Raw genomic sequence first — 25,931 nt, forward strand, 5'->3', positions numbered from 1 at the left:
AGAGTAGGATTGGATTGCAGTCCTGAATTCCCTGACAACACAGCCTGACCGTTTATCTGCTAACTGTGCTTATTTATAATATTTTGCATTTATATTATTGCCCTTCTCCACACAGTAAAATGTCCATTAGAAACATGCTGTTGAATTAAAAATATTTCTTGTTTATTTTTTTAAAGTGCCGGTGATCAAATCCAGGGCCTGGCTCATGCTGTAGGCAAGTGCTATACCACTGAGCTACATCCAGACTTTTTTATTTTTATTTTTTAAAATTTGGGACAGGGTCCCCATTAAGTTTCTCAGGCTGGTCTGAAACTTGCAATCCTCCTGTTTCAGTATCCCTAGTGGCTAGGATAACAGGCGTGCACCACGGACACTCAGTCTTATTTTTATTATTTTATTTTATTTTTAAAGATAGTCTCCCTATGTTGCCAGGTTCCTGAGCTCCCCCAGTGTCTGGGCTCAAGCCATCCTCTGGCGGCAGCTTCCAGTGTCATTGGGATTGCAGGCATGCATCACCGTGGCTGCTGTTTTCTGTTTTTAAATCATTGTGAATCAAACTTTGAGGAACTGGAAGTTGGAAGGGGGCCTGCCCTGAAAGTGGGCTGGCAGAAATAGCCCTCCACAGCTGAAGGCCTACTTCCTAGGCCCCCTGGGGACAACCCAAGGACCTCAAAAGTTCCAGTTTGATCACAGCCATGGCTGCCAGAGATTCTAAGGCACAGAATGGGTGCATGGAAGTGGGCTGCAGCCCCCAGCTCTGGGCGTTGGGCCTCACCAGGTACTAGGCCCTCTCCCAGTGCTGTTCATACCCAGGAGTGTTCAATGACAGCACAAGCATTGAGTGGTCTGGCAGCCCTGTAGTTTATGACTTTTCAGACTTGGGGCAGGGGAAGGTTGGAGGACTGGTTCTGGTGACAAGAACTAAGAGGAGATGTGTTGAGAGCCACAGCCAAGTCAGAATGACGCCTGGCATATTGCCAGAGGGAATGGTTGAAAGGTGATGCCAGCGAACTATTGAGATGATGATTTGAGTTAAGCTGTATATAATTGCTGTGATGCTGGATTGATTGAGTTGTATATGGACCCTGCTCCGGGAATAGGGCTGCTTTGCACAGCCCGGTGGAAGGTGGAAGGTGTGTGTTCCCGTGTAGTGTGTGTGCAGTGCCAGTGAGAGTTGGGGAATAAAGAGTTGCTGTTTGAACCTACAAGGCTTTGTGGCGGCTCAGTTATTTGTGCCCAGCCAAACTGCGGCAGAGATTATTTGCTATAACAAGTAGAAATAAAGTTTCAAATAGAGATAAATGAAATTGAGAAAACAGGTGAGACAATAGGCCTTTGAATGAGGCTTGTCCTTAAGCATGACTACCCCCCACCCCATTAAAAGGATAAAGGTCCCCCTAAGTGAAAGAAGAAGCAATCTGCACAGGCCCTCTGCTAAGCGCTTTAAGGGGATCATCCCAGCATCATCGGTTCCAATTTATAGGAGAGACTAATCAGAGGCTCAGAAAAGCCCAGTATGTTCCCAAGGTCGTTCAGCAGGGAAGCGGCTGAGCGCAAGGTTCAAACCCAAAGAATGAGTAAAAAGATGCCTCAGAAGAGGCTGAAACAGGCAGGAATGCTGAGAACAGGCAAGACAGGCCGAGGTCTAAAGAGCTCCCTGAAAGAGGTGGCATTTCCTGGCTTCTGAAGTCACTCACTGGTGGAGTGGTGAGTGCGTCCTCCTCACTGCAACCCCAGAGCAGCATGGCCGGGCCGGAGGAAAGCAGCCCAGGGCATCTGATCCGCAGATTTGTCTCCAGGGTGCGCTGCGTGGCCACCTCTCCCGTGTTTTTTTTTTTTTTTTTGGCACTGGGGACTGAACTCTTCTCAACACCACTGAGCTATATCCTCTTCTTATTTTTCCCTTATTTATTTTTTGTTAATTGCCCAGGCTGGCCCCAAACTTGTGATCCTTCTCAGACAACCCAGTGGCTGGGATTACAAGTGTGCGCCAGCCGGCCAGCACTTTTACCCAAGTTACTGAGGCCGCAACCGGAGCAGCGGTACTGGGTGTCCCGGAAACCCGGAGGGAGGATCCGAGGGCGGGATCAACATTGAGCTCGGCCTCGGATCCAACCTCACCGCGGCCACGCCGCGTCTAGCGCTAATCACACTGTGCGCCTGCGCCACGGGAGCGCGCAGCCAGGCGGGGCGCGCACGCANCCTCCCTCAATGGCCAGCCCGCCCTCTGCGACAGCCCCACCTCTCCAGTCCCGCGGAGACTGGCCCTGCCCTCAGGTGACCAGCTCCCGGCCAGCGCGGTCCCCGACGGCCCCGCCCACGCCGCTAGGCCCGCCGGGGTGGCCGCCCTTCCCTCCTCTCGCCACCCCGCCGGCTGGTCCCCTTTCCTGTGGGGGTCCCTTCCCCAGCGGCTGCCCTCCTTTATTTGACCTTTCCTGGGAGAAGCCCTTCTGCTCTCAGGGCTTTCAGGCGGGTCTCTCCGCGGGCCTCCCGGTGACAGCCCGTCTCCCCAGTTGTTCTCCAGGGTATTCCCACGCCCACGGAGAGAATTCCGCCGCCGCCCTGCCCCAGAGGAACTCACAGTCTAGCTGTAGACGGTGGTCAGCAGATGTGTCCGGCTCAGTGAGAGGGTGAGGCCCGAGGCCCCTGGAAATTGTGGAGGTCACTCTGGCTGGGGCTGTGGCTCCCGGCCACCCTGGCTGTATCCCCACCGAGCCGGCTTCCCTGTCAATCCTTCGCGCCCCTAAGGCTGTTTGTTCACGTACTTCTTCATGTTCCTGGGATGGGATTTTATTTTTTATGTTTTACTTTTTTTTGAGAAAGGATCTCCCTAAGTTGCTTAGGGCCTCGCCAAATTCTGAGCGGCCTCGAACTTGTGATCCTCCTGCCTCGGCCACCTGAGCTGCTAGGATTACAGGTGTGCACCACCCGGCCCATTGGTGGGATAGGATTCTTGAGGTAAACAGAGGCAGAGGAAGGGTCCCCACAGAATATAGGGTGAGGCTTTCAGCCAAGCCCCTAGATCCCTCCCCACACAGTGGTGGGCCCTTCTTTAGGTGACTGATCCTGAGCAGTCACCAGCACACTCTCTGCTAGGTATGGCATCTTGTGGTACATTGGTCCATTGTGGCTTTCTCTCAAATTTGACTCTTCCTCTCTTTTTTTTTTTTTTTTTGTGTGTGTGTGTGTCAATTACAGCATTATAGGAACACAACAGCCCTCTGCCCAACACACAAGGCACTGATACTTGTGGGATGACTGTACTTTGTGTGTTGTTTCAGTTACTACCCAGAGTTTATGATGGCATTTATGGCATCATTTGCTTGATAGTAGTTTGCCTTTATGCTGGACTTAGGGCTAAGCCCTCCATAAGTTCAGTACAGTATGAGTCCACAAATCCCTGAGGCTAGATGCATTTCAGTAATTAAACTGAGATTTAGAAAGCTATTATGGGTACATATTCACCACTGATGGGTATGGGACATCATTCCAAGATCAAACATATTAATATTTCTGCCAAGAAATATATGAATATTTTCACTGAGAGATGATGATGATAATGATGATGATGATGATGACGATCCTGACGATGATGATTTTTGTGGAACTGGAGATTGAACCTAGGGCCTAGAAAGTGCCAGGCAAGTACCATATCACTGAAACATCCTCAGCCCTTTCCTTCCTTCCTTCCTTCCTTCCTTCCTTCCTTCCTTCCTTCCTTCCTTCCTTCCTGGGATTGAACTCAGGGGCACTCAACCCCTGAGCCCATCCCCAGCACTATTTTGTATTTTTATTTAGAGACAGGGTCTCACTGAGTTGCTTAGCACCTCGCTGTTGCTAAGGCTGGTTTTCTTTATTTGTTGCCATACCAGGGATTTAATTCAGGGGCACTTTACCACTGAGATATATCCCCAACCCTTTTTGTTTTTTTTTATTTTGAGATAGGGTCTTGCTGAGTTGTTTAGGGCCTCACTAAGTTGCTGAGGCTGGCTTTGAACTTTCCATTCTCCAGTCTCGCCTCCTGAGCCTCTGGATTGTAGGTGTATGCCACTGTACCTGGGAGGGTTTATTTTTGAAGCCTCAATTCTATTCTCATCTCTCTCTTTATCTATTTGTCCTTATGTGAGTACCACACTGTTTTGATTACTATGGCTGTGTAGTAGGTTTTGGAATTGGGGTGTGAGTCTTCCAACATTTTTCTTTTTTTGATTATTTTGATGAACTTTCATATGAATGTTAGGATCAGTTCGTCATTTCCTCTAAGGAAATCACTTCGGATTCTGTGCTAGGGACCAGTTCCAGGGCCTTGCCTATGCTAGGCAAGCACCCTACCACTGAGTCATATCACTAACCCATAATTTGAAGAGTATTGCCATTTTATCAAATCTTTGGATCTATGAACATGTGACATCTTTCCATTTATTTAGACCTTAATCCCACCCCCCACCCCCACTCTTCTGGCTCTTGAACCACCACCACCACCACCATCATCATCATCATCATCATCATCATCATCATCACATACTATGTATACCTTCCACCATTGAGCTACATTGCCTCCCCCAGCCTCCTCTTAATAACTCACCACCAAAGCCTCTATGGACTTTGATAGCATCAACTTCACAACAGTGTTTCAGTTTTTTTAGGGGAGCAACTTCAGGGCTGGTTATTTTTTTGTTTGTTTTTGTTTACTTTAATTAAATCCCAAACTGCTGGGATATATATGTATATATCACCAATTAAAAAAATATATTTATAGTATTCACTGTGGTAACATGTGCATAGCATAATTTGGTCAATTTCATTCCACATTCCCTCCCCTTCCCCTTCCCTCCTCCCTTCCCCTCAACTTCCCCCTCAGTCCCCTTAGGGCTTCTATTTCACAACCTGCCTCTACCCCTGGGCAAAATATTTGAGTCATACTGTGGAGCTGGGATCTGATAAATATGAAAGCCTGCCCCCTCTGGGTGGATACCTTCACTTTGATAGGATTGCAGGAGCTTCAACTTCTTGGAGACACCTGCTCATAGTGCTGATAGGCATCTAGGTGCCATACATTCTGGATGTTCTTACCAAGATTTGGTGGATTGTCTTATATAAATGTTTCTTCATTTACTATATGCACTTAGTACCATGTCCAGAGGTTTGCAATACTTGCTTGTGAATAATGTTTGCCAGCTCCACCTGTGTTGCTGGGGACAGGCTCCCAGAGCGCCTCAAGCTGCTGTTTAGGAAGTGGAGCTCCACTGAGCAGTTCTGGCAATACAGCTATGAAAATGAAAGAAAGGAACAAAGAACTCTGCCTTTTACCCTGGAGTTAGAGAGGAAGGGTGGTATTAGAACTGGAGAGGAGGGGAGGGATAGTGTTGATATTTCTGTCTCAGGTCTTAAAAGAAAGGAAGGCTGGACCTCCCACTCCCACCCCAATGTGGTGGCTGTATAGGTTCTGACTCCAGAACCACTTTGGTTTTAACATCCCCATTGGGCTTGACACCCTCAGGGACATAGGCCTCTGGTCTCCATTTCATCTTTCTGTGATGTCTGAGATGCCGACAGCATGTCATGCAGGTGTGTGACGGCCTGTCCTCTGCCTTTTCCTACAGGTGCTTGTGGTCCCCGCAGCCTTCATGTGGAAAGTAGAACGTGCGAGCAGTGTAGACTGGGCTCTCTTGGGGGCCACAGCACCAGGTGTTTTTTGAGTGGACACACTGCTCGACCTCCATCTCTCTGCCCCCAGGGCCTCCTGTGCTGGCCATGCCTGTGCCTGCTGAGGGTACCCCACCACCTTTAAGTGGCACCCCTGTCCCAGTCCCAGCCTACTTCCACCATGCAGAGCCTGGCTTCTCCCTCAAGAGGCCTGGGGGGCTCAGCCGAAGCCTCCCACCCCGGCCCCCTGCCAAGGGTAGCATCCCAATTAGTCGTCTCTTTCCGCCTCGGACCCCGGGTTGGCATCAGCCCCACCCCCGGAGGGTGTCATTCCGGAATGAGGCTTCAGAAACCCTGCAGAGCCCTGGGTATGACCCGAGCAGGCCAGAATCCTTTTTTCAGCAGAGCTTCCAGAGGCTCAGCCGCCTGGGCCATGGATCCTATGGAGAGGTCTTCAAGGTGAGGAAAGAGACGGGACAGTTCTCTAAGTCCATCTGTGGGACACTTTGCTTCCCTCTCCTCTCCTGAGCAGCCTGCTCCACTGTCCTCTTCTCTGCTTTTGTTTTGACTGCTTTCTCATAACCTCTATGCAGGGCCCTTTGAGGGTTGCCTGTGCACACTGGTTCCTTGTCCAGAGTCTGGCACAATCTGCAGTGCCCCTGGTTGCCATCTCTGCTGAATTCAGCTGTGCTGAGTTCCTTGGCAAGCACTACACAGCTCCCAGGGCTAGCCCAAGTACAGTGCCACCCTGCCCTCTGGCAGGCTTGAAGGCTACCCCCTGCCTGCCACTTTTTTTTTTCCTTAAAATATATTTTCTAATCATTTATATTTTCTCTAAAATGGTAGCTTTCTGAAGCTGGGCACAGGGGCACACGCCTGTCATCCCAGCAGCTTGGGAGGCTGAGGCAGGAGATCATGAGTTCAAAGCCAGCCTCAGCAACAGCGAGGCACTAAGCAAGTCAGTGAGACCTTGTCTCTAAGTAAAATACAAAATAGGGCTGCGGATGTGGCTTAGTGGTTGGATAACCCTGAGTTCAATCCCTATTACCCTATCCTCCCGCAAAATTAAAAAATGGTAGCTTTCCCTTGCACAAATACTATTTGAAGATAATTTTGTTATCTTTATTAAATGCAAGGAAAATAGTCCCCTGGGCCAGATATCTTACCCAGAGGAAAGCTGTGCATAGCAGAGCAGGCTGCCCCTGTTCTGGAGCCATGGTTTCCACTTAGCACTGTGCTCTAGAGAATCTCCTGGGCCAGAGTCCATGGGTCTGCCCTGCCTCCTCCATGGCTGGGTCTCCAGCATATCACCATGTGCCGGCATCTCTCTAAGACAGATGTGTTGCCCCTCCACATGTGTGATATCTTAATAGCATCTATCAGTTGTGCCCCCACCCCACCTGCAGGCACCATTTCTCTTGCAGGTGCGCTCCAAGGAAGATGGCCGTCTCTATGCGGTCAAACGTTCTATGTCGCCATTCCGGGGTCCCAAGGACCGGGCCCGCAAGCTGGCTGAGGTAGGCGGCCACGAGAAGGTGGGGCAGCATCCGCGCTGCGTGCGGTTGGAGAGAGCCTGGGAGGAGGGCGGCATCCTGTACCTGCAGACGGAGTTGTGCGGGCCCAGCCTTCAGCAACACTGTGAAGCCTGGGGCGCCAGCCTGCCCGAGACCCAAGTCTGGGGCTACCTTCGAGACACTCTGCTTGCTCTGGCCCACCTGCATGGCCAAGGCCTGGTTCACCTTGATGTCAAGCCTGCCAACATCTTCCTGGGGCCCCGGGGCCGCTGTAAGCTAGGTGACTTTGGCCTGCTGGTGGAGCTGGGTGCCACTGGAGCCAGTGAGGCCCAGGAGGGAGACCCCCGCTACATGGCCCCCGAGCTGCTGCAGGGCTCCTACGGGACAGCGGCAGATGTGTTCAGGTGAGGGCTAGGACATGGAGGGGTTGTGTGGCCCTTGTCTGGGGGTGGTCAGCAGAGAAAGGGACTCCCTAGAAGAGGACCTCCATCCTGGCCCTAGGTCAGGAAGACATTTAGCCTCAGGCCTCAGAGATGCTGTGTCTGCCTTATAGCTAAGAGATCTCCTTGGCATGCTGCTTAAAACCAGCAAGCCCTTTGGAGTAGCTTTACTTAGCCTCGCCATATCCTTACATTTCTAAGGGAAGAATGGCTATTACTCTGGTACAGGAGGGAACAGTGCAGTGAGGTTAAGGGACTTACCCTGAATTCACAGTTAGCAGCCGGGACTGGGCCCAGGCACTGGGTTCCAGTTTCATGCTGGCAACACTGCCCTGCCTCCAGCACTTGTATCTGACCATCTCAGCAGAATGAGAATTGCATTAGTAACCTTAGAAACTCAGGTGCCCATCAGTGAGGTATTGGAGGACCACCACAGCAGCATGTGGGCTGCACTGGATGTAGGATTAACCCTTCACAACAAGGTCCCCATCCAGCCTGGAGCTCATTGGCCCTGCTGCAGCCGACTCTAAGTCCCCACCCCTCTTTCATCACTTCCCTGGCTTATGGTAGAAGATAACAGCCCTTCCCACCCTCCAGTGGGATTGGGGTCTGTGTTCCAAAGTCAACTCTGTCCCTAGTCTGGGTCTCACCATCCTGGAAGTGGCCTGCAACATAGAACTGCCCCATGGTGGAGAGGGCTGGCAGCAGCTGCGCCAGGGCTACCTGCCTCCTGAGTTTACTGCTGGTGAGTGGAGGGCCCAGTGGCAGGCTGCCACCAGTTCCTATGGCAGGGAGTAGCTGGTGGTAGGGGTACTGCTGGGTTCAGGGCCCAGTCAGTGCCCTGGAATCTTTGACATGGCTTTGTCCAATGGGCAGGTCTGTCTGCTGAGCTGCGTTCTGTCCTCGTCATGATGCTGGAGCCTGACCCCCAGCTGCGGGCCACGGCTGAGGCCCTGCTGGCCCTGCCCATGCTGAGGCAACCAAGGCCCTGGAACATCCTGTGGTGCATGGCTGCTGAAGCCCTAAGTCGAGGCTGGGCTCTATGGCAAGTAAGCTGCCACAGTGCCAAGCCATGTTACCTGACGCCCACCCCAGGGCCTGCCTGGCTTCTTGAGGTTTCCTCTCCCCCACAGGCTCTGCTCACCCTGCTGTGCTGGCTTTGGCACAGCCTAGCTCACCCTGCCAGCTGGCTGCAGCCCCCAGGTCCACCAGCCACCCCACCTGGCTCGCCACCCTGCAGCCTCCTGGATAGCAGCCTCTCCAGCAGCTGGGATGATGACAGCATAGGGTGAGTGAGAGCTCCTACACCTGGAGTGGGCCCATAGTATAGCTAAATGGAGGTCTGGTGAATGGGAGTCACAGCTTGGTCTATGTGAATTCAACTCAGTGAGTGGGGTGACTGCCACCCACAACACAGCTTCACACTGGTAAGTGGTAGGAAGGCCAGTGTACCTGCCAGAATAGGCAGGGGCACACCCCCACACACACACACACCTCAGTAGAGGCTGCAAGTGCCCAGGGATAGGGCATTTTCTTTCCCTGGATGAAGAAAAATCTCTCAGAGCCTGGCAAGTCTCCACTCTGAGAGGATGCCCTTAGTCTCAGGTGGCCAAGTGAGAGGCTGTAATTAAGAAACTCCTGCACAAGAAAGCTACATGCCCCAAATACACAGCTCTTGAAGGAATCCCTTCCTTATAATAATGTCACCCTCACTCTGAGGGCACTTTGTAGCCCAAGGGAAGTGCCAGAACAGCTTCATTTACCAAAAGTTCACCTGAGATCCAGCTCAGCTAAAGCCTATATTCTGAAAATGAACAGAAATGGCTTTTGGGCACAGTCAGATGGGAGGGCTTGAAGGTTGTCCAAATGTACCACATCTTTATGGTCCTGACTATGGCCCTTATCCCTCCATCAGGGCTAGAACCTGAGTGGGGTTGCTCTCCTACACTTCTCACCTCCTTGCTTGTTTTACCTACCTTCCTATAGGCCTTCGCTCTCCCCAGAGGCCATCCTGACCCGGGCTGCCAGGAGTACTTCCACCCCCCGGGGCAGGTACACACCAAGGTAAGCAGGCCCCAGAGCTGGGGCTGGGCAGGGTTGGTTTTGGGATCCTGAGTGTCATTCTTCTTTTCTTACAGGGATGCCCTGGACCTAAGTAACATGGACTCAGAGCTTCCTCGGGGTTCCTGTCCTTCCTTTGAGCCTAGGAACCTCCTCAGCCTATTTGAGGACTCACTGGACCCAGCCTGAGCTGTAGGTCCAGCTTCTGTACTTTTAACCTCTTACTCCTTCCCTGTCCCTTCCCCTGGAAAGCTGGGTCCCTTTGGGATCTACTGTGTCTAATAAAAAGTATTTGAATCTTGGGAGCACCCAAGCTTGCTCTAGTGGCAATAGAGCATTTTCTGTCCCTTTATTGATGTAGCCCAGGGTCTTGGGCTGCTGGGAGGATCCTGCTATGAGGCTGAGCCCTGCTGTAGATCCCAGGGCCCCAGGCCTTGGCTCAGCAGACTGGCACCACACACTGTGTGGGATAGAGATTTCCTGAGTGGGCATGTTCCCAGCAGGCAGGGAGCCATCAGATCATGGCACTGAAGGTGGGGGCAGACCTTTAGCCCAGTGGGGCCTGGGTCCAGAGTCACTCACTTCATGTCTGTTTCTGTTAACTGGGAAAAGCAGCCACTGTCCTCATGTCCCTTGTCCAGCTGGTGCAAGAAGATCCAGTACCCACTGGGTCTTGGGAAAAGGGGCTGGTCCTGCTGCCCCAGACCCTTACTCCAATCTTTAAATGGAGAAAGGTGGCAGGGCTTCTGACTGCTGGGAGGGCTGGCATGCAAGGCAGAGATGGAGGTTAGGAAGCAGGGGCCAGAGGGGCTAGTCCAGAGACCTGTGAGGGCAGGATCGGGGGATGATGGGTCTGGGTTGGCAGGTATGGCAAGTTTGCAGGACTCCAGCTGTCAGAACAGGATATAACCTTAGAGTCTCTCTGGCCCAACCTTCACAGGTAACAGAGGGTAAACAGGTCCAGAGAAGGAAAGGTTTCCTTGCAGCTGACACAGTACCCAGGAGGAAGAAGGCAGGGAGGGGAAGTTGGAGTTCCAAGGCCTGGGTGGAAGAAGAGGTTAGTTCAGAGGGAAGAATGAACAGACAAGGGCTCCCAGCTGGGAAGTCTCAAGCGCTGTAAGCATCAAGGGAGCCAGCCCCTTGCAGACCAGAAGGAGGGAAGGTGGCATTATTGGTTCCAGGAGGCTGTGGGCAAGCTGGCACAGGAGGCAGGAGGCAGCTCAGTCTGGGGGACAGGCGTGGTGGGCGGCCCAGAGCAGGTCAGGCACAACACCGGCGTGGAGCTGTAGGATGGAGCCCACGCTGAGCAGATGCATGATCTGGTGGGAGTTACCCCAGTAGTCGAAGCGGCCAGGCCCCCAGCGCTCTGGTAGGCGGGCCACATTCACCAGCCCTCCAAGCAGTGCCAGCGCATCCATGCGCAGATAGCAGCGCAGGGAACCTGGAGCCCCTGAGCCCAGCCCTACTGCACGGGCCCCAAACACCAGCAGACGGGCCCCAGCTTGCCAGCCAAAGGCTCGGAGTCGGGCACTGGTGGAAGGGGCAGTGAGGGCTCGCCAGCCGGCTATAGCAGACAGCAGGGTGTAGCCCACCAGAGCAGCCGGGCGCAGCCAGGGCCTACAGACCAGGGTGCAGTGGATGATGGGCAGGGCCCCTGCAGAGAGAGAACAGGAGGTACATCAATCTGAGTCTGCTTTCCCTTCCCTACCCAGGGCTCATGCCCCTGCCTCCCCATCTCTAGGGCCCTGGCTCACCGAGGGTGTTGACGAGGCAGACCCCACACATATCAAGAGCAAGAAGCCGGGCGTACACAGAACTGCCCCCTTGGTGGCACATGAAGAGGTGATACAGCACAGAGGCGGCAGGGGGAACCAGGCAGGCCACACAGTGTGTGCCCCCCAGCCAGCTATCCTTTCCCAGCTGACTCCAGGGCATAGTCATTGGCACCAGCACCAGGAAACCCAGCAAGGCCAGCCCTGGGAGAGAGAGACAGTTATCCATCATACAGTTTCGGCATAAAAGTTGAATCACATCCCTAAGGAGTTCAGTTTAGGGATGACACAAGAGGGGCAACAGCAGAACAGATCTGGGTGCTGCTGCCATACACACAGAGGCAGGCCTTAGGCTATAGGCTTTTGGAAACCTACTATCATGGTTCACAACTTTGGGAAGTTGAGACTCTGAGCCCACTTTGCAGGTGAGGAAACTGAAGCTTGGAGGTCAAGTAACCTACCCCAGATGAGCCCAGCAAGTTGTATGGCTCTCAAGCTGCCCTCACCCTTTAAGCTGGAGCAGGAGGCCCCCATGAGGCCTGTCTAGTCTACAGAAGCCTCAGGAGGTATCACCGGAGTTCTGAGCAGGATATGTGGACACCACCAGCCCCAGGGCTACTAAGCTTGCCTCTTCCCAAGTGTCCACACAAACAGAGGCTTTGGGTCTTTTTGTCTTCCAGAAAGGGGTGAGGCCAGGTAGGGCAAGGCAAGTCCTGAATGCTCAGGTGGGACTGAAAGGAGTTTGTCCCATCTCCTTCCCAAGTGTTTCCCAGGATCTCCATTCTTGCCAGCCCAAGCCCTTCTCTGGGATTACAAACCCTCTCCAAAGAAGTTGGCATTGCCCTCAACTGGGTCAAACCAGAGCTCAGACTGCCCACTCTGGGTTGGGCCAGGCTACACAATAGCCCCCCACTAGGCAAAGGCTAACCCTGCAGGCTCCCGGCCCCTCAGCCCCAGGAGCTGCTCAAGGACGGCCAGGGCTGTGTCAGCAGAGCTCAGAGGGCTGCGGAGGAGGGCCCAAGTGCCTGCTGGGGGGGGGGGGAAGGAGCTGCCACCAGGCGGAGCCCCAAGACAGGGCTTCTGGGGCTGGGGCAGAAGGGCTGCTAGGCCATGAAGGGCTGGGACCGAGACCGCGGCCAGCTTTTCCCAGGCCCGTTCCTCTCCACAGTTAACATCCATCTCCAGGACGGGTGATAGCGGGGGAGGGTGCTCAGAGCACTAGGATTACGAAGGGGTCTGACACTAGGCTTCTTACCCCAGGGACAGAGCGGGATTAAGCAGTCCCAGCCCCCTATTCTGATCCCCTCCTCGCCAGCCCTGGGGCCCCCGCTGGGAAAGAGGAAGCTGGCAGCCCGGCTCGGGACAATGGCAGCTTTGTCACCACGGTTCCAGGCCAAACCAGGGACGGGACAGACCAGGACCTAGGCGCTGGGGCACTCCTTGGCCTTCGGGTCCCGGGCAGTGTACGGCAGGGCGGCAGCGGGTGCCGGAATGCACGAAGTGGGGTGCGGCTCACCGTGTGTGTAGATGTTGCCCAGCTCGTTGTGCACGTAGAAAAGGCTGCGCAGGCAGCCCGAGCCGCTGCTGGCCGGCCGGTAGCCGGTCAGCACGAACTTATTGAACTGCAGGTGCGGAGGTGAGCTGGCCCAGTCCAGCAGGCGCGGCCCGGACAGGAACGCCATGCCCCTGCGCAGCGCCGGCCGCTTGTGCTCCTCCTGTCCCTGGGTATCCTCCTTACTGGGGCTGCAGCGCCGGAGAGCTCATCCCTGCCCGCCTCCCGGCTGCCGGGTCGCGCAGTGCTGGGTCAGCGAGCGCGCCAGCAGAGGGTCCGCGCCCCCTCGCGTCCCGCGTTGCGCACGCGCGAGCCTGACGCCCCCGCACCGGGGCGGAGGCTGGGAGACCCGGCACCCGAGCGCAGTGCGGCCGGGTCAGCCCGGGGAGGCGCTCCGCAGAAATAGCTCCAGTTGGAGGCGGCGGCCGATGGCCTCGCCGCAGCTCGAAGGACGGGCGCGGCCGGACGCGGGAGGGAACACCAGGCTCCGCCCCGGTTCCTCGCCCCCGTCAACCCTGCTGGTATTTCGCGCGCTGGATTCCTGACGTTGATGCTGCCAGGGCCAATGGGCGCGGCCAACGGGGAGGCTCCGCCCCGAGAGCGCCCAGGCCTTCTCTCTTCTAAGCATAATCTATGGGGCACCAGCCTCACTTGCATGTTTGCTTAGGACCTGATGTTCTGGGTCCCGCGGGCTAAGCTGGAGTGACCAGGCATCTCGTGTCTCCCAGCACTGCGCACCCGGTTTTCTGCGTGACCCCCAAAATGTCGTACCTTTGGGTATCCACCCTCAAGTTCACAGCCCCACCAGTCAGCCCCACCCTGCGGTCGGGGCTCTGTCCAAGGTGCTGCTGGCTCAGGCCCATTCGGGAGGTTCCAGACGAGCGCTGGCGCGTCCCCACTTTGGAGATGATCTCTCCAGTGGCCCCAGATACCCAAGCCTCGGAGGAGACGCGTGACGCACCAGGAGCCCTCGGCAAGGCCCGGATCTTCCGGCCAGGATTCTCTGAGCTTGGGCGAGGCCCAACTCACTCGCTATTATCGCTCACAAGGCGCACCCTCGGCCCAGCCCAGGCCAGGTAGGAAACTGCAGAAAACAAGGCAGGAGGCGATGGGAGAAAGGTCGGCTCCCGCTCCACCACCCCCAGGGCGGGAACCAGGAGGAGCCCCTTTGTCAGGCATATCTTTGCCCAAGGTCAGTCTCTGTCGCCCACTCTTATGCAGGGCACCGCCCATCCATCCTCGGTTCCTCCTCTCCCTTCCAGAAGGTTCTGTCAAACTCTTGGCATGAAACGCCATGCAATCCTGATTCTGAACTCTCATTAACATAGTCCCTTCCACCATTTAAAACTTGCCGAGGCCTGTACCAAAATAGGACCTTTATTTAAAGTCAGTGATGGACCTCTTTGAGACAGGAATTTGGGTACATATGGAGGAGATAATGATTATCAAAGGAAGGGCCCATGTAGAAAATGCCCATGAACCATTGCCACTCCTGACCAACCCAGGCCATGCCCTCGACCCATGCCTTTAACTACAAAAAAGTTACAGGAGGGTGAAGTGCAAGTTTCAGAAACACTAGAAATTGTGTAACTCCACCCTGCATCCATCTCTAGTCCAACCCCTAGCAATTGCTCCTATATAAATACTAACCCCAACATCAAGAAGTTGTCACTCCTCTGGACACGGCTCACATTCTCCCCTGAATGTGTCTCTGCTTTCCTAAATAAACCTTTTTGTGTTTCTGGCACCTGCTGAAATTCTTCTACAACATGTTCATCAAGGACCCCATTTGTCCTGAGTCCATGTCCCTTCTCCAGAACGCCTCCAAATGCCAGTGACATTTTGACTACTTTTTTTGACTTCTAACCTCTCACTGAGGGCAGCAATCCAAGATGACCCCAGGAAGGTCTCAGAGACTCCTAAAAACAGAGACTACCTCCCACATCAAGATCTATGGGTTGGTGAGCTGGACCTAGAGGTTCAGGCCAAATACCCAGAATAGAAAAAGATGCTTCCTGTCCGATTTCTGGTCTCCCTGGAATGACCAGAGACCAAGCTGCCTTTGAAGTGGCAAAAGGCCGAGGTAGAATGCGGCATAATGTCTCGGATATCCGTCTCACTGGCAGAAGGTCTGATGGACCTTGGGGGTCCGAAGTCAGAGAGCAGAGATGAGCGAGAGTAAGGAGCTCTGGCTGGAGGCACTCAGGGGCTGATAGCCGGTGGCAGGACCCTCTGCCTGGGGGTCCCCAGGAGGACAGGGTAGGGCCACCCCTTGGGGCCGGCGGTACCACACAGCCCAGCTTCTCCCGGCGCCCCTGGAAGGTCCCAATGCCGGGGGCCCTTTTCCCCGTGCCAGAACACAGCTCCTAGAGAGGGAGCAGACATCAGCTGGACCCCGACCCAATCCCACCTCCAGCATCCTGCTCTGCCTGCGATCCCACGCTCAACTCTAGGTGTGGACCCAAGGTCTTGCCCGCTCTAGAACTTGGGAATCCCTTCCTAGTTCCCCTCTGGGGCCCTAGTTCCCCACCGGGGCTCCCGTGCCCTGGTGCACCAAGGTGTCAAGCGCCTGGTGCGGGGGTCCGCCCTCAGGCCCTGCCCCAGCGCCCGCACCGTCGGCGCAGCAGACGCAACAGAGACAGGAGCAGCAGCAGCAGCACAGAGACGGCCGTCACCGTTGAGAAGACCCGGGCTGCGGGCACACGGGTGCAGTGAGGACAGGGCCCAGAAAGGCCACTCCCTGATTCCCTCCCGCCTCTCATGCCCGCCTCACCCCCCATTGCAGCTTGTGGGGCTCCAGGCCTAGGGCTGCAGCTCACGTTGGCCCCCAAGGGGGGTTCTGCGGGCGTCTGGGCCGAGCCCTTGGGGGGCGTCCGGTCCTCCGCAGCGTCCTGCAGCCCTGCGGAGAGGAGTGTGAGGCGGGGTGGGGGTAGAGGGCGGGGGTACGGGGGACCGGGACCCAGCTCACCGCGGTAGGTGAGCGCGAAGCCCTGCGCATGGCCGCGCGCATCGCTGCTGAAAGTGAGCAACAGCACAGCTGCACGCAGGCGCAGAGGTCCGGGCGGAGGAGGGCGGGAGCCGTCAAAGGTGCGGAGCAGGCTGCCCGAGGCTGCGTCGCGCAGCTCCAACCGGTCACGCGGGTCGGCCAGCTCAAAGAGGCGGAAGGTGAGCTCCAAAGCGGCACCGGTCGGGCCCAGCACCCAGCTGCAGTTCCGATCTGGCCCATACTCGTCGGGAAAGTCCGGGGAGTAGATGACACCCTGAGGCGCAGTCCAGTTTCCCTGACAGGAGCCCACCGACACTGCAGGCAGGGATTACTGTCAGGACCATGAAGCCAGTGGCTTTTCCTTTACAGCTTGGAGTTCCCCGCCAAAGTTCGTAGCAAAGCCCAGCTGGGCCTAACCCCAGGCCAGTTACCTAGAGAGGCCCCGCCCCAAATCCAGGCCCTGTGCAATCTCCTTCCGTCCACGCCTTCCACCAATACATTTCGGGTCTGGCTCTCAACTCCCAGGTTCAGTCCCGTCCCCTTTTCGGGGTCCAATCCTCAATCCCAGTTCTTCCTCAGGCCGGGACACCAGCCTAGCGATCCCCCTTCCCAGATTCTGCCCCTATGAGGGCATGACACGTCGGGTCCCACCTGGTCTCTTCCCCTCACCCAAGTCCCCCACCCTCGAAGCCATATCCACACCTAACCTTCATAGATGCCCAGCCGTCCATCACCGCCACACAGCTGGCCCGGGTGGCCAAAACAGATCTGGTCACAGTCCGTAGCGGGAGCAAGGCGTCCCCGGGCCAGGTCGCTTTCAGAGCCACAGAAGCAGGCATAACCAGCCTCCACACCGGCCAGCTGGGAGCATAGACCGAGTAACCCAAAGGCAGGGATGGGGTAGGAGTGGAGTGCTGGGGTCAGAAGTAGGAATCAGGCTGGCGGTTCAGAACCAGTGTTAGGATTTGGCGTCAGAGTGTTGGGAGTTGAGTGGGGTCCTGAGGTCAAAGTCAGGGTTACTGGTCTGGGCTTGTCAGCAGTACCTGGTAGCCCTTCATGCGGCAGAAGCGAAGGCACACCTGGACAGTGAGCTTCGTGGAGGTGCCACTGGGACCACTGAGAGCTGGGGGTGCACCGGAGTCTACAAAGCATCCCAGGTAGCCAGGCACTGAGGAGAAAGCAGAGTCAGAATACCTCCCTGAAAGCGACCCTCCACCCAGGTTCCTCAGAACTCCCACCTCTGTCCAGCTGACCCACTCACTGTGACATGTGGGAATGTCACAATAGCGCCAGTAGATGCCCTCCTCAGTTTCAGCTACATAGCACCACGGCTGCACATCACCATCGGGGTTCCTGCAGGTGTGGGGGGTAGTGGTCAGGATCCCACGGCCCTGCCCCATCACCTGTGAGCAATGTGCCCACTAAGGCTCTGTGTATGTTGGAGGCCATGTTCCTTTCTGTTATCACACAAATTCTTGTTTTCTCAACGCGCTTCTGGACGTCAACTTCTGAGATGACAGTGGGGTGTCATTAAAGGACCCTTGAGGGCTGTTTTTAGGTCTTTGGCTGCGGCCAGGACTTAACCTCCTACGTGAGAACTTTGCTGTGGGTCTTGGCCATTTCCCTCTCCTCAGAACCCATCTTAAAAGTAGAAGTGTGGAGCCCTAAACTTTGCGGATTAACAGAGAAGTGGCTCCTGTTCTGTCCCTGTGGCTCCAGACTGCAGCTGTCGCTCTGAATTCCTATTTCCCCATCACCAAGAGTGGATGGTGGTGAGGCAAGAGCCTGACCCATCACCGCAGGGCCCTCCTCTGGCCAGACCCCACTCACACTAGCCCTTCGTCCTCTTCCTGATCTGAAGTTTTGCAGAAATAAGGCACCTAAGTCCGACTCCTTTAGTGAAAAAATACTGTGCGCCCAGTCTTCCCCAAGTACAAGAGAGGCCATGCGCTTCGCGGTGGCTCTGCCCCTAGTTTGTCCGCGCAGACCTTGTGTTGTCCGCGCAGACCTTGTGTTGTCCGCGCAGACCTCAGCTCCGCCCACGCTGGGGCCCCGCGTCAAGCCACCTCCCGTAGCAGAGTCCCGCCTCCACTGCTCACGGGCCACGCCCCTCACCGGCAGAAGTTGTGCGCGCCCAGCCCCCAGCGGCCCTGGGGGTCGCTGGAGCTACTGTAGCTGTGCTGCTGCGTCTGGTCCCAGAAAAGACACGGGCGTCCAGCTCCTCGAGGACCGGTGTGGTTCTGGTGACCGCGGTAGTCGGCGCCATTCACCTGGAAGCACTCGGACAAGCCTGCCAGGCAACCGCGGGACATGGGGCGGTCTGGACCTTCTCGGGACATCCTCATCATCCGACTCCAGCTCCCGCCTCGGTCCCCAGGCAGCACACCCAGCGCCCGCCCCCGCGGGGGCCCTCGGGCTGCTCAATTGCTCCAGCCACCTGCTCTGCCGCCTCCCCAGCTTCGGGGCCCCAGCCCTGGGCAAAGAGGCCGAGGAGGGAGCGGTGACCATGTCTTGGCCGCCGTGCCTGACTCACCTGGACTGTACAGGCTTACTGCCGAGGCCCCGCGCAGCGGCAGAAGCGGGAGCAAAAGGAGGAAGAGACCCTGCAGGGCCTGTGTCCCCATGGCCCCCAACCGGGTAGAGATCACCCTGGCCCACCCCCGGACGAACTCCGGGGTCTCCCGGCGACCCGGGGGATGTTGTCCTCCAACTGTCAGTCCTTGTCTCGCTCTGGACGGCGCACTCGGTCTCTGGCTCCCTGAGGTCCTCGTGTCTCAAGGTCTCTGCTCCTTGGAAGTGTCTCTGCCCCGTCCCTCCCTGGGGGTCTCTCCGTGGATATCTGGCCGCAGGCGTTCTCTGTCTCTGCTTCTTTTTGCTCTGGCTGGTGCCTCGGCCTCCACACCCACCTTTCTCGCTGTGCCTGGCTCTCCGCTTCTCCTTCGCCCAGGTCTCTAACGCGCCGGCTCCTGCCCCTTTCGCGTCCCTCCTCGGGTTCCTCCCTACCCCCTGAGGGAGGACGGGAAGCCCCGCCCGGGACTGGAGCGCAGGCAGCAGGTCCAGACGCCTCCCACGCCCGCCCCCCGGGACCCCCAGCGTCCCAGAAGACGCCTCCCGGCCCCTCCCCTCTCCTTCCGAGGGTGGGTGCGGGTTCTAAAGCGAGGACGTGGAGGGGGACAGGCTGGGCTAGCAGAGGATCCTAAAGGGATCCCGCGGCCGCACGGAGTCCGTGGGTCCCAAGCACTCTTATTCAAATGTACACGCGTGCTCTCATTCAGTCACCCATTCATTGTCGCGCTCACTCGCACACCTTCTCCCTCCCCAGATCCCGACGCTACTGGCTCCAAGGAGGAAGTGCCACTCCCGGCCCCTCCGCACCCGCGAGGCAGACTGGAATCGTGGACGATCGGTCCCGGACAGGCAGGGGCAGCTGGTGTCTGGGGAGGAAGGCAGCTGCGCCCCTGGTCACAGCCCGCCCCCTCTCTTCCTCCTCTCCCCCCCTCTTCCCTAGGACCCCAGCCCAGGCTCTCCCGTGCTTTCACTGTGCGGTGGAATTCCCCCAGCGGTGCCCCCCACCTGGCGAGGGAGGGGGAGGGTAGCAGGCCCGGGCAAGCGTGGGGGGAAATTCCCCGCCCCCTCCCCCTAGGCCCGACTCCTCCGAGTCCTCTGATCTCCCAGAGCCGCCTGCCCGCTGCCCCCGGGGCTTGGGGGGAGGCCAGCGCAGGTGCGTGGGAGGGCGGAGGCGGGGTGGTGGTGGTGGAAGGTGGGGGGCGGGGGACCCAGAGCGGCCACGCCTAGCCCAGGCCCCTTGTCCATCAGTCCAGCTTGCTTACCCCTCGTCAGGCCCTCAAAGGCCGAGGGGCCCAGATGGACCAATCAGGTCCTGGCTAGCCCTTGCCTCGCGTGCAGTCCCCAGTCCCGCAGCTGGACGAGCAAGTGGACGCGGGGGTGGGGGGCGCTGGGAAGATTCTGCGAGGCCGAGGTGCTCATGGCAGTGGTCCAACACGCGGAGATCTTACAGTTAGCGCCTCAAGTGAAGGCTCTTGGGATGGGGGCACATCAAGACGGGGGCTGTTTCAAGAAGGAAATGGCTTTGCTGAGACTGTAGGCCAGGGCCGGGTGTGCCTCCTCAGGGAGCTCTCTCAGTGGTCAGGTTGGCCGGGGCTGAGCGTCGCCCTCCCGTGCTGGCTGGGTGCTGGAAACCCCTTGACCCCACTAAGGAGGGAGCAACCAGGGGCCACCAGTAGAACCGGGTTTCCCTTTTCCCTCCTGCCTGAGAGCCCGGGACAACGCTCCTTTGCAGAGAAGGTTGGGCGAGTGGCCAGGCGGAGGAAGAGGTGATGTGGGGGGCTGGGACAATGGGACCCCACGTGTGGAACAAGGAATATGGAAAGGTTGGGGGCAGGGAACAGACCCCTCTAGTCAGCCTAAAAGAAGGGTCCCCCGTGCCTGTCTCCTGCAAAGAGGACAGTTAGGAAAGGGAAGTGGTGCTCAGTTCAGAGGTACAGGGCACTGAGATGGTGTACCCTCACCACAAGTTCCAGTTTCAGGTCACAGTGGTGGATCCTTCAAGAACTAAGAGAAGCCTCCTCCCGGCATACCATCCCTTTCCAAGCCTTGGGCACTCAGCACTCTGCAAGCAGTGGCCTGTCTGTGCTCCCAAGGCCCTGGGGAGGGGGTGTTGGATGTTTGCATGTCCCCACTCTGCGGGCCCACTGCTGGGGCACAGAAGTCCTTGAGAACTTGGCTGTTTCCGACTATAAAGTGTTGAAGCTAGGAATCAAACACTTTTTTCAATGTGATCCAATCCTGGGGAGCTGGTGCTGACCCCATCCCACACTGCTTTGGGGGTTCCTGACTCTGCAGGGAAGTCTGGGTACAGAGAGACATCAGCTCCTTCTTGTCTTTGCTTGGGAGTTCCACTGCCATTACAACAGCCCTGTTTTAAGCTGAGGTCCTGAAGCAGGATCTCCAGCAGCCCATTTCACAGAAGGGGAGACTGAGTGAGACCAGGGAGAGGCAGGGGTCAGCCTAAAGTCACCAAGGCATGATATCCTAATTCTTGGTATAAAGCGGGTGCAGCCTTGGCTTGTCAGTTCCCTGAGGAGTGGATTCCCAGGCACAGATCTGCCATGTGAGGGCAGCAGAGAGAAAGGAGCCTAGTACTTGAGTGTTGGTGGGTGGAGAGAGTCCCAGATGCAGGTGGGCCTTGCCCTCCCTTCCCCTGGGGCATGTGATGCCAAGTTCACCAGGTCCAGTGAGGAAGATGGTGTAAAGGTAGGGGACATTGTGTAAGAGGAGGAATTAGGTCACTTTATCCCATTAGGTGCCCCCAGGAAGGAGAGGGGCAGGCTCAGCTTTGACCCTCTCAAGGGACCCCCCCCCCCCAGGGCTCATTGGAGCTTAGCCCTTTTCCGCCTGGAGGGCCAGTCAGCAAAAGAGTGGACTCCAGTGTGGAGTCAGAGTGCCTGGGTTCTACCCAAGGGCTACTCAGTGGTACTTGTCCCTTCAACTTTTTATCTTTGCAGTGGGGATAGTGTTCCCTTTCAGGCCAGCCCTCATGGCAGGGCACATCACAGCTACCAGGAAGAAAGAGGCACTGAAGCTGGGCACAGTGGCACATGCCAATAATCCCAGTGGCTCAGGAGGCTGAGGCAGAAGGATCACAAGTTCAAAGCCAGCATCAGCAATTTATGAGGCCCTAAGCAACTTAGGGAATCCCTGTCTTGAAATAAAATTAAAAAAAAAAAAAGAGCTGGGGATGTGGCTCAGTGGTTAAGCATCTCTGGGTTCAATCCCTGGTACAGAGGGTGGGGTAGAGGAAGAGAGAGTAAATTAGTAAGGGAAGGAGATTAGGGGTCTTGACAGGCAGAAAGTTCTAAGTTGACCCCTGGAGACTCCTGCTCCTGGGTGTCCACATTGTTCCATGAGCCCCCAACCAGGAATGTGCATGGACCTGTGAAAACATGGGATGTCTCTCCTGTGATTGAGTCATGTTATATTGCCGCAGTCCGGCTGGCTGCAGCAAAATAACCGGGGGGGTGACGAATAACTTGTGTACGTTGATACAGCAGGAGTAGGAGCCGTTTATTGCAGGACAGGAGCAGTATTTATACATTCCACACAGCTTATCTAATTAACATAAACTAGATACATCAGTCAACCAATCAGGAATCTCCACACTTAATGGCTCACTTTTGTTACTTCTCAAACCACTCCCTCTGGCATTTTGCCAGGCACCATCCAGACTTGTTTACGAACTCTAACATTCCCCTGGCAAAATGCCAGGTGTTATTTTGACTTGTTTACAGACTCTAACATTATATGGCAATGGTGAAGGGACTTTTGCAGATGTAATTAAGGTCTCTAATCAGTTGTCATTGAGTTCATCAAAAGGGAGATGGGGGTGGCTTCTGTGGTGACACCAATAGTCCCAGCCACTTCAGAGGCTGAGATAGGCGTATCATTTGAGCCTAGAAGTTTGAGGCCAGCCTGGGCAGCATAGTGAGACCTCATTTCAAAAATAAAAAAAATAGGCCAAGGTGGGCTTGACTTGATCAGTGGGCCTTCGAGAGTCTGGAGCAACAGAGATGTTCCTCTGGCGGCTAGAGGAGCTGCTAGGCTTGAGGTCCTGGCTGCATACAGTCACGAGAGCTTGGGAGGGGACTCTGGGCCTCAAATGAGCCCCCAGCCATCCTGCCTCCTTGTAAGGCTCTGAGCAAGGACCCTGCTCAGCCCTCCCAGTCTACCAAAACTGTGAAATAATCATGAAGGGTTTTGTTTTTGTTTTTCTTTTTGGCTCTGGGGATTTAACCAAGGGGCACTTACCCGCTAAGCCCCATCCCCAGCCCTTTTTATTTTTTATTCTGAGACAGTCTCATTTAGTTGCTTAGGGCCTTACTAAGTTGCTGAGGCTGTTCTCAAACTTATGATCCTCCTGCCTTAGCCTCCCAAGCTGCTGGGATTACAGGCATGTACCACCAAACCTGGCTAAAAGGGCATTTCAAGCGGCTAAATTTGTGGTAATTTGTTCTGCAGCAGCAGAGTGTGCTGAGTAGGACAGAGGCGGCAGGGGCAGTGCCTCAAGGAGAGCCTGCTCAGCCCAAGGGGCCCAAAGGTACTGCTCATCAGCAGCCACCCTCAAGACTGCACCCTGCTGGTAGGTGGTGGAGCTGGGCCTATTGGAGCTCTTCACATGGGACTTCAGAATGCGGACAGGAGTCTGTCTCCTCCTCCTTGGGGAGGTGGATGTCTTCCATTGGCTGGGGAGGCCAAGGTGGCACTGAAGGAAGGGTTAGGCCCAGCAGGGGGAGAGGAAGGCAGTCTGATTGGGCAGTGGCTTGAGGTCCATGGCAGCATCTGTGGCACCATCTGTGGCACGGGGGCCTTGGCAGCCTCTAGAAATCCCCTTGGGTAAATCTGGCTTTGGGTCCAGGTAGTCACATCTGATTGGGAACCAGGGAGGAGCCCTGGGGCAGGTGTAGTGTGATGGGATTTGCATTTAGAAAGCCCCTGTCCCTGCTGTGGGGATAGTTTATAGAGAGGGATGCTGGAGGCAAGGGTGTGTGTAGCGGGGCTGGGGCCCCCGGGGAGAGTTGGAGGCTGAGAGATGGACATGATTAATAGAGGGACCCGCTGGGTTCTTCAATCCTTGTAGCCCTGCACAGGACAGAGGAGCCTTCTTCAGCCAAAGAACACACCAGGGAGAAAGAGGAGGACTAATGGGTGGGCTGCTGCTTCTCTCTCTCTCTTTTTTTTTGCAGGGGGGTGGGTACTGGGGATTGAACTCAGGGGCATTGGATCACTGAGCCACATCCCCAGCCCTATTTTGTATTTTATTTGGAGACAGGGTCTCACTGAGTTGCTTAGTACCTTGCTGTTGCTGAGGCTGGCTCTGAACTCGCAGTCCTACTGCCTCAGCCTCCCGAGCTGCTGGGGTGACAGGCTGTGCCACCACGCCCGGCTTTTCCTCTTTTCTTTTTTCTAGCACTGAGGATGGAAACCCAGGCCTTACACTATGTGAGATGATTGCTTTGCCACTGAGCTACACTCCCAGCCCGTGGAGCTGCTTCCCAGAGTGATGACAACGTTCTGGTAGTAGGTAGAGGTGATAGGTGCCATGAAATCGCACACTTTGGGTGAATAGCATGATATGTGAATTATATCTCAATAAAGTTGTTGAAAAAGAGCAAGGCAGGTGGCAGGCACTGACAATGGATGGGATGTAGGGACAGGCAGGGCAGTGTCAAGGACCGCTCCAGGTTCCCACTGATGTATTTATGCCATCAAGAGACTAGAAACACAGTCCTCTTGCTGCCCATGCTGCTGCTGTCCCCAGGAGATCCTGGGGCAAGGCCCAGAGGCAGTTTGCAAAAGAGGGCCAGACTGGGACTGCAGATGGACAGTGACCTCTGGGAGTGGACGTGCTGACAACAGCTGAGTTCCAGCAGCATCTCACTATGTTGCCCACACTGGCCTCCAGCTCCTGGTTTCAGATGACCCTCCCGCCTCAGCCTCCTGAGTAGCTGAGATTAGAGGCATGTGTCATTGAACCCAGCTAACTTTTTACTTTTATTTTTTAATTTTTTAAAAATTTATTAGATGTAGATGGACATAATACCTTTATTTTTAATTTTTACGTGGTTCCAGGGAACGAACCCAGTGCCTCACGTATGCTAGGTAAGCGCCATACCACTGAGCCACAACCCTGGCCCACTTTTTAATTTTGATCCATGAGGCTTGTCATGCCATGGGCACAGAGACACTGGTGCCCCATGGTGCTGAGGGAGCCCTCAACAGAGCTAGGGCAGGGTATGGAGGTGGCCAGGTAACTGCTGCTGTCTGTCAAGGCCTGGCTAGGCTGCATGATCCACAACCAGGAGAAGTATTTGCGGTGTGCTTTGCTCTGTGGCAGGGGACATCTCTGTGGCTCTGGAACCATGGAGGAAGTGAACTTAAGAGAGGGAAGGTTCTGGGCTGGGGTCATAGCTCCAGGTTAGAGCTCTAGCCTAGCACGTGCGAGGCACTGGGTTTGATCCTCAGCACCACATAAAAAATAATAAAGGTATTTTAAAAGGGGGGAGGTTCTGGAGATCAGGAGTGACAGCCCTTGTAGATGTGTGACCTCTGGGCAGGGGTGGGTGGCTCATGAAGCTGCCCTGGGCCACAGCCATATGCAAGTCCATGTCCTTCTGGGAGTACTCAATCTGTGCCACCTGGGCTGTCTACCTAGCCTTTAAGGTCAAACCAGCCCTCGCCAGCAAAGTGGATGTTTAGAAAGTGGGGAGAAGCCGGTGTTCCTTCTCTAACTTTGCTCAAGCCTCATGCTGACTTATAGGGTGTCCAAAGCCCAGCCAAGATGACAGGGCTGCATGTGACATGCAACTAGACTCCACTGTGGAGGCTGCAGAGCTGACAGATGGCAAGGCTCTGCAGGAAGCCATAGCTGCTGTGACCCTTGGTGCTTCTCGCGGGGCACTGCAGGCCTGAGTGGCACTAACCTTCTTTGGTGGAACTGACTGGAGATGTGGCTCGTGTAGCAGCAATAGAACTGTCCATGCCTTCCTGTGGTGGTGGCGCCTCCCGCAGGGTGCACAGAGTACAGGATGCAGAGGAGCCGGCTCCAGCTGCTCTGTCCATTTCCTCAGAGCCCAACTCCAGCTGCTAGCAATTCACTTAGCCTTGAGTGCCCGAGATATAGCCACTGGGCTGGGTGTTCACGGCTGACTGGCAGACAATGGTGACATTCTGGGAGGTGGCTACAGTGTCACTGGACAGCCTTCTTGACTGGTAGCAGATCTGGAAAGTGGGGACCCAGAGGTGCTGGCAGTTGAGGTTAGGTAATGGGCTGGAGTGACAAAGGAGTAGCCACCTGACCAGAAGGGAGTCAGGGTGAGGTGCCACTCCCACTCCAATCTTGCCCTTGTTTATGCAAACGAGTGCAGGGGGTGGGGTGGGGGGTAG

At 55.8% G+C, this 25,931-nt stretch overlaps 3 protein-coding genes across 6 annotated transcripts; 1 reads left to right on the plus strand and 2 right to left on the minus strand.

Annotated features, from left to right (window-relative positions):
- Positions 1-2,281: 2,281 nt before the first annotated feature.
- Pkmyt1 (protein kinase, membrane associated tyrosine/threonine 1) lies at positions 2,282-9,991 on the plus strand. Of its 3 annotated transcripts, XM_015490851.2 has the most exons (8): positions 2,282-2,630; positions 5,604-6,105; positions 7,071-7,564; positions 8,239-8,345; positions 8,477-8,649; positions 8,734-8,888; positions 9,587-9,664; positions 9,739-9,991. In XM_015490851.2, exons 2-8 carry the CDS (start codon positions 5,755-5,757, stop codon positions 9,848-9,850), a joined length of 1,470 nt encoding a protein of 489 aa, XP_015346337.1. In that variant the 5' UTR covers positions 2,282-2,630; positions 5,604-5,754; the 3' UTR covers positions 9,851-9,991. The 3 variants fall into 3 exon arrangements, with proteins under 3 accessions (XP_015346337.1, XP_048645262.1, XP_015346336.1); XM_048789305.1 differs by having other exon boundaries at positions 2,286-2,630; positions 8,477-8,888; XM_015490850.2 differs by lacking the exon at positions 2,282-2,630 and having other exon boundaries at positions 5,079-6,105; positions 8,477-8,888.
- On the minus strand, positions 9,983-13,469 carry Paqr4 (progestin and adipoQ receptor family member 4). The gene is made up of 3 exons (XM_015490852.2): positions 12,950-13,469; positions 11,416-11,637; positions 9,983-11,315 (listed from the first exon to the last, which is right to left on the minus strand). The coding sequence occupies exons 1-3, from the start codon at positions 13,113-13,115 to the stop codon at positions 10,882-10,884; spliced, it is 822 nt and encodes a 273-aa protein (XP_015346338.1). The 5' UTR covers positions 13,116-13,469; the 3' UTR covers positions 9,983-10,881.
- Positions 13,470-14,341: 872 nt separating this feature from the next.
- Kremen2 (kringle containing transmembrane protein 2) lies at positions 14,342-19,098 on the minus strand. Of its 2 annotated transcripts, XM_048789306.1 has the most exons (9): positions 18,505-19,098; positions 18,087-18,261; positions 17,233-17,324; positions 17,015-17,139; positions 16,679-16,832; positions 15,954-16,286; positions 15,759-15,884; positions 15,599-15,677; positions 14,342-15,351 (listed from the first exon to the last, which is right to left on the minus strand). In XM_048789306.1, the coding sequence occupies exons 1-9, from the start codon at positions 18,593-18,595 to the stop codon at positions 15,141-15,143; spliced, it is 1,386 nt and encodes a 461-aa protein (XP_048645263.1). In that variant the 5' UTR covers positions 18,596-19,098; the 3' UTR covers positions 14,342-15,140. The 2 variants fall into 2 exon arrangements, with proteins under 2 accessions (XP_048645263.1, XP_048645264.1); XM_048789307.1 differs by lacking the exon at positions 15,599-15,677 and having other exon boundaries at positions 18,505-19,097.
- Between the last annotated feature and the right edge of the window lie 6,833 nt (positions 19,099-25,931).

The sequence above is a fragment of the Marmota marmota genome, unplaced genomic scaffold (genome assembly GCF_001458135.2).
Source record: "Marmota marmota marmota unplaced genomic scaffold, marMar, whole genome shotgun sequence".
In the NCBI taxonomy this organism is placed as follows: Eukaryota; Metazoa; Chordata; class Mammalia; order Rodentia; family Sciuridae; genus Marmota; species Marmota marmota.

Coding starts and splice junctions, on each gene's coding strand:
- Paqr4 (XM_015490852.2), bottom strand. CDS start 13,115: ATGGCGTTCCTGTCCGGGCCGCGCCTGCTGGACTGGGCCAGCTCACCT. Junction 11,638..12,949: donor GGGCAACATCTACACACACG/GTGAGCCGCACC, acceptor TCTCTCTCCCAG/GGCTGGCCTTGCTGGGTTTC. Junction 11,316..11,415: donor CTGCCTCGTCAACACCCTCG/GTGAGCCAGGGC, acceptor CTCTCTCTGCAG/GGGCCCTGCCCATCATCCAC.
- Pkmyt1 (XM_048789305.1), top strand. CDS start 5,755: ATGCCTGTGCCTGCTGAGGGTACCCCACCACCTTTAAGTGGCACCCCT. Junction 8,346..8,476: donor GCCTCCTGAGTTTACTGCTG/GTGAGTGGAGGG, acceptor TCCAATGGGCAG/GTCTGTCTGCTGAGCTGCGT. Junction 9,665..9,738: donor CGGGGCAGGTACACACCAAG/GTAAGCAGGCCC, acceptor CTTTTCTTACAG/GGATGCCCTGGACCTAAGTA.
- Kremen2 (XM_048789306.1), bottom strand. CDS start 18,595: ATGGGGACACAGGCCCTGCAGGGTCTCTTCCTCCTTTTGCTCCCGCTT. Junction 18,262..18,504: donor AGTAAGCCTGTACAGTCCAG/GTGAGTCAGGCA, acceptor GTTGCCTGGCAG/GCTTGTCCGAGTGCTTCCAG. Junction 15,678..15,758: donor CCCACAAGCTGCAATGGGGG/GTGAGGCGGGCA, acceptor GTGTGCCCGCAG/CCCGGGTCTTCTCAACGGTG.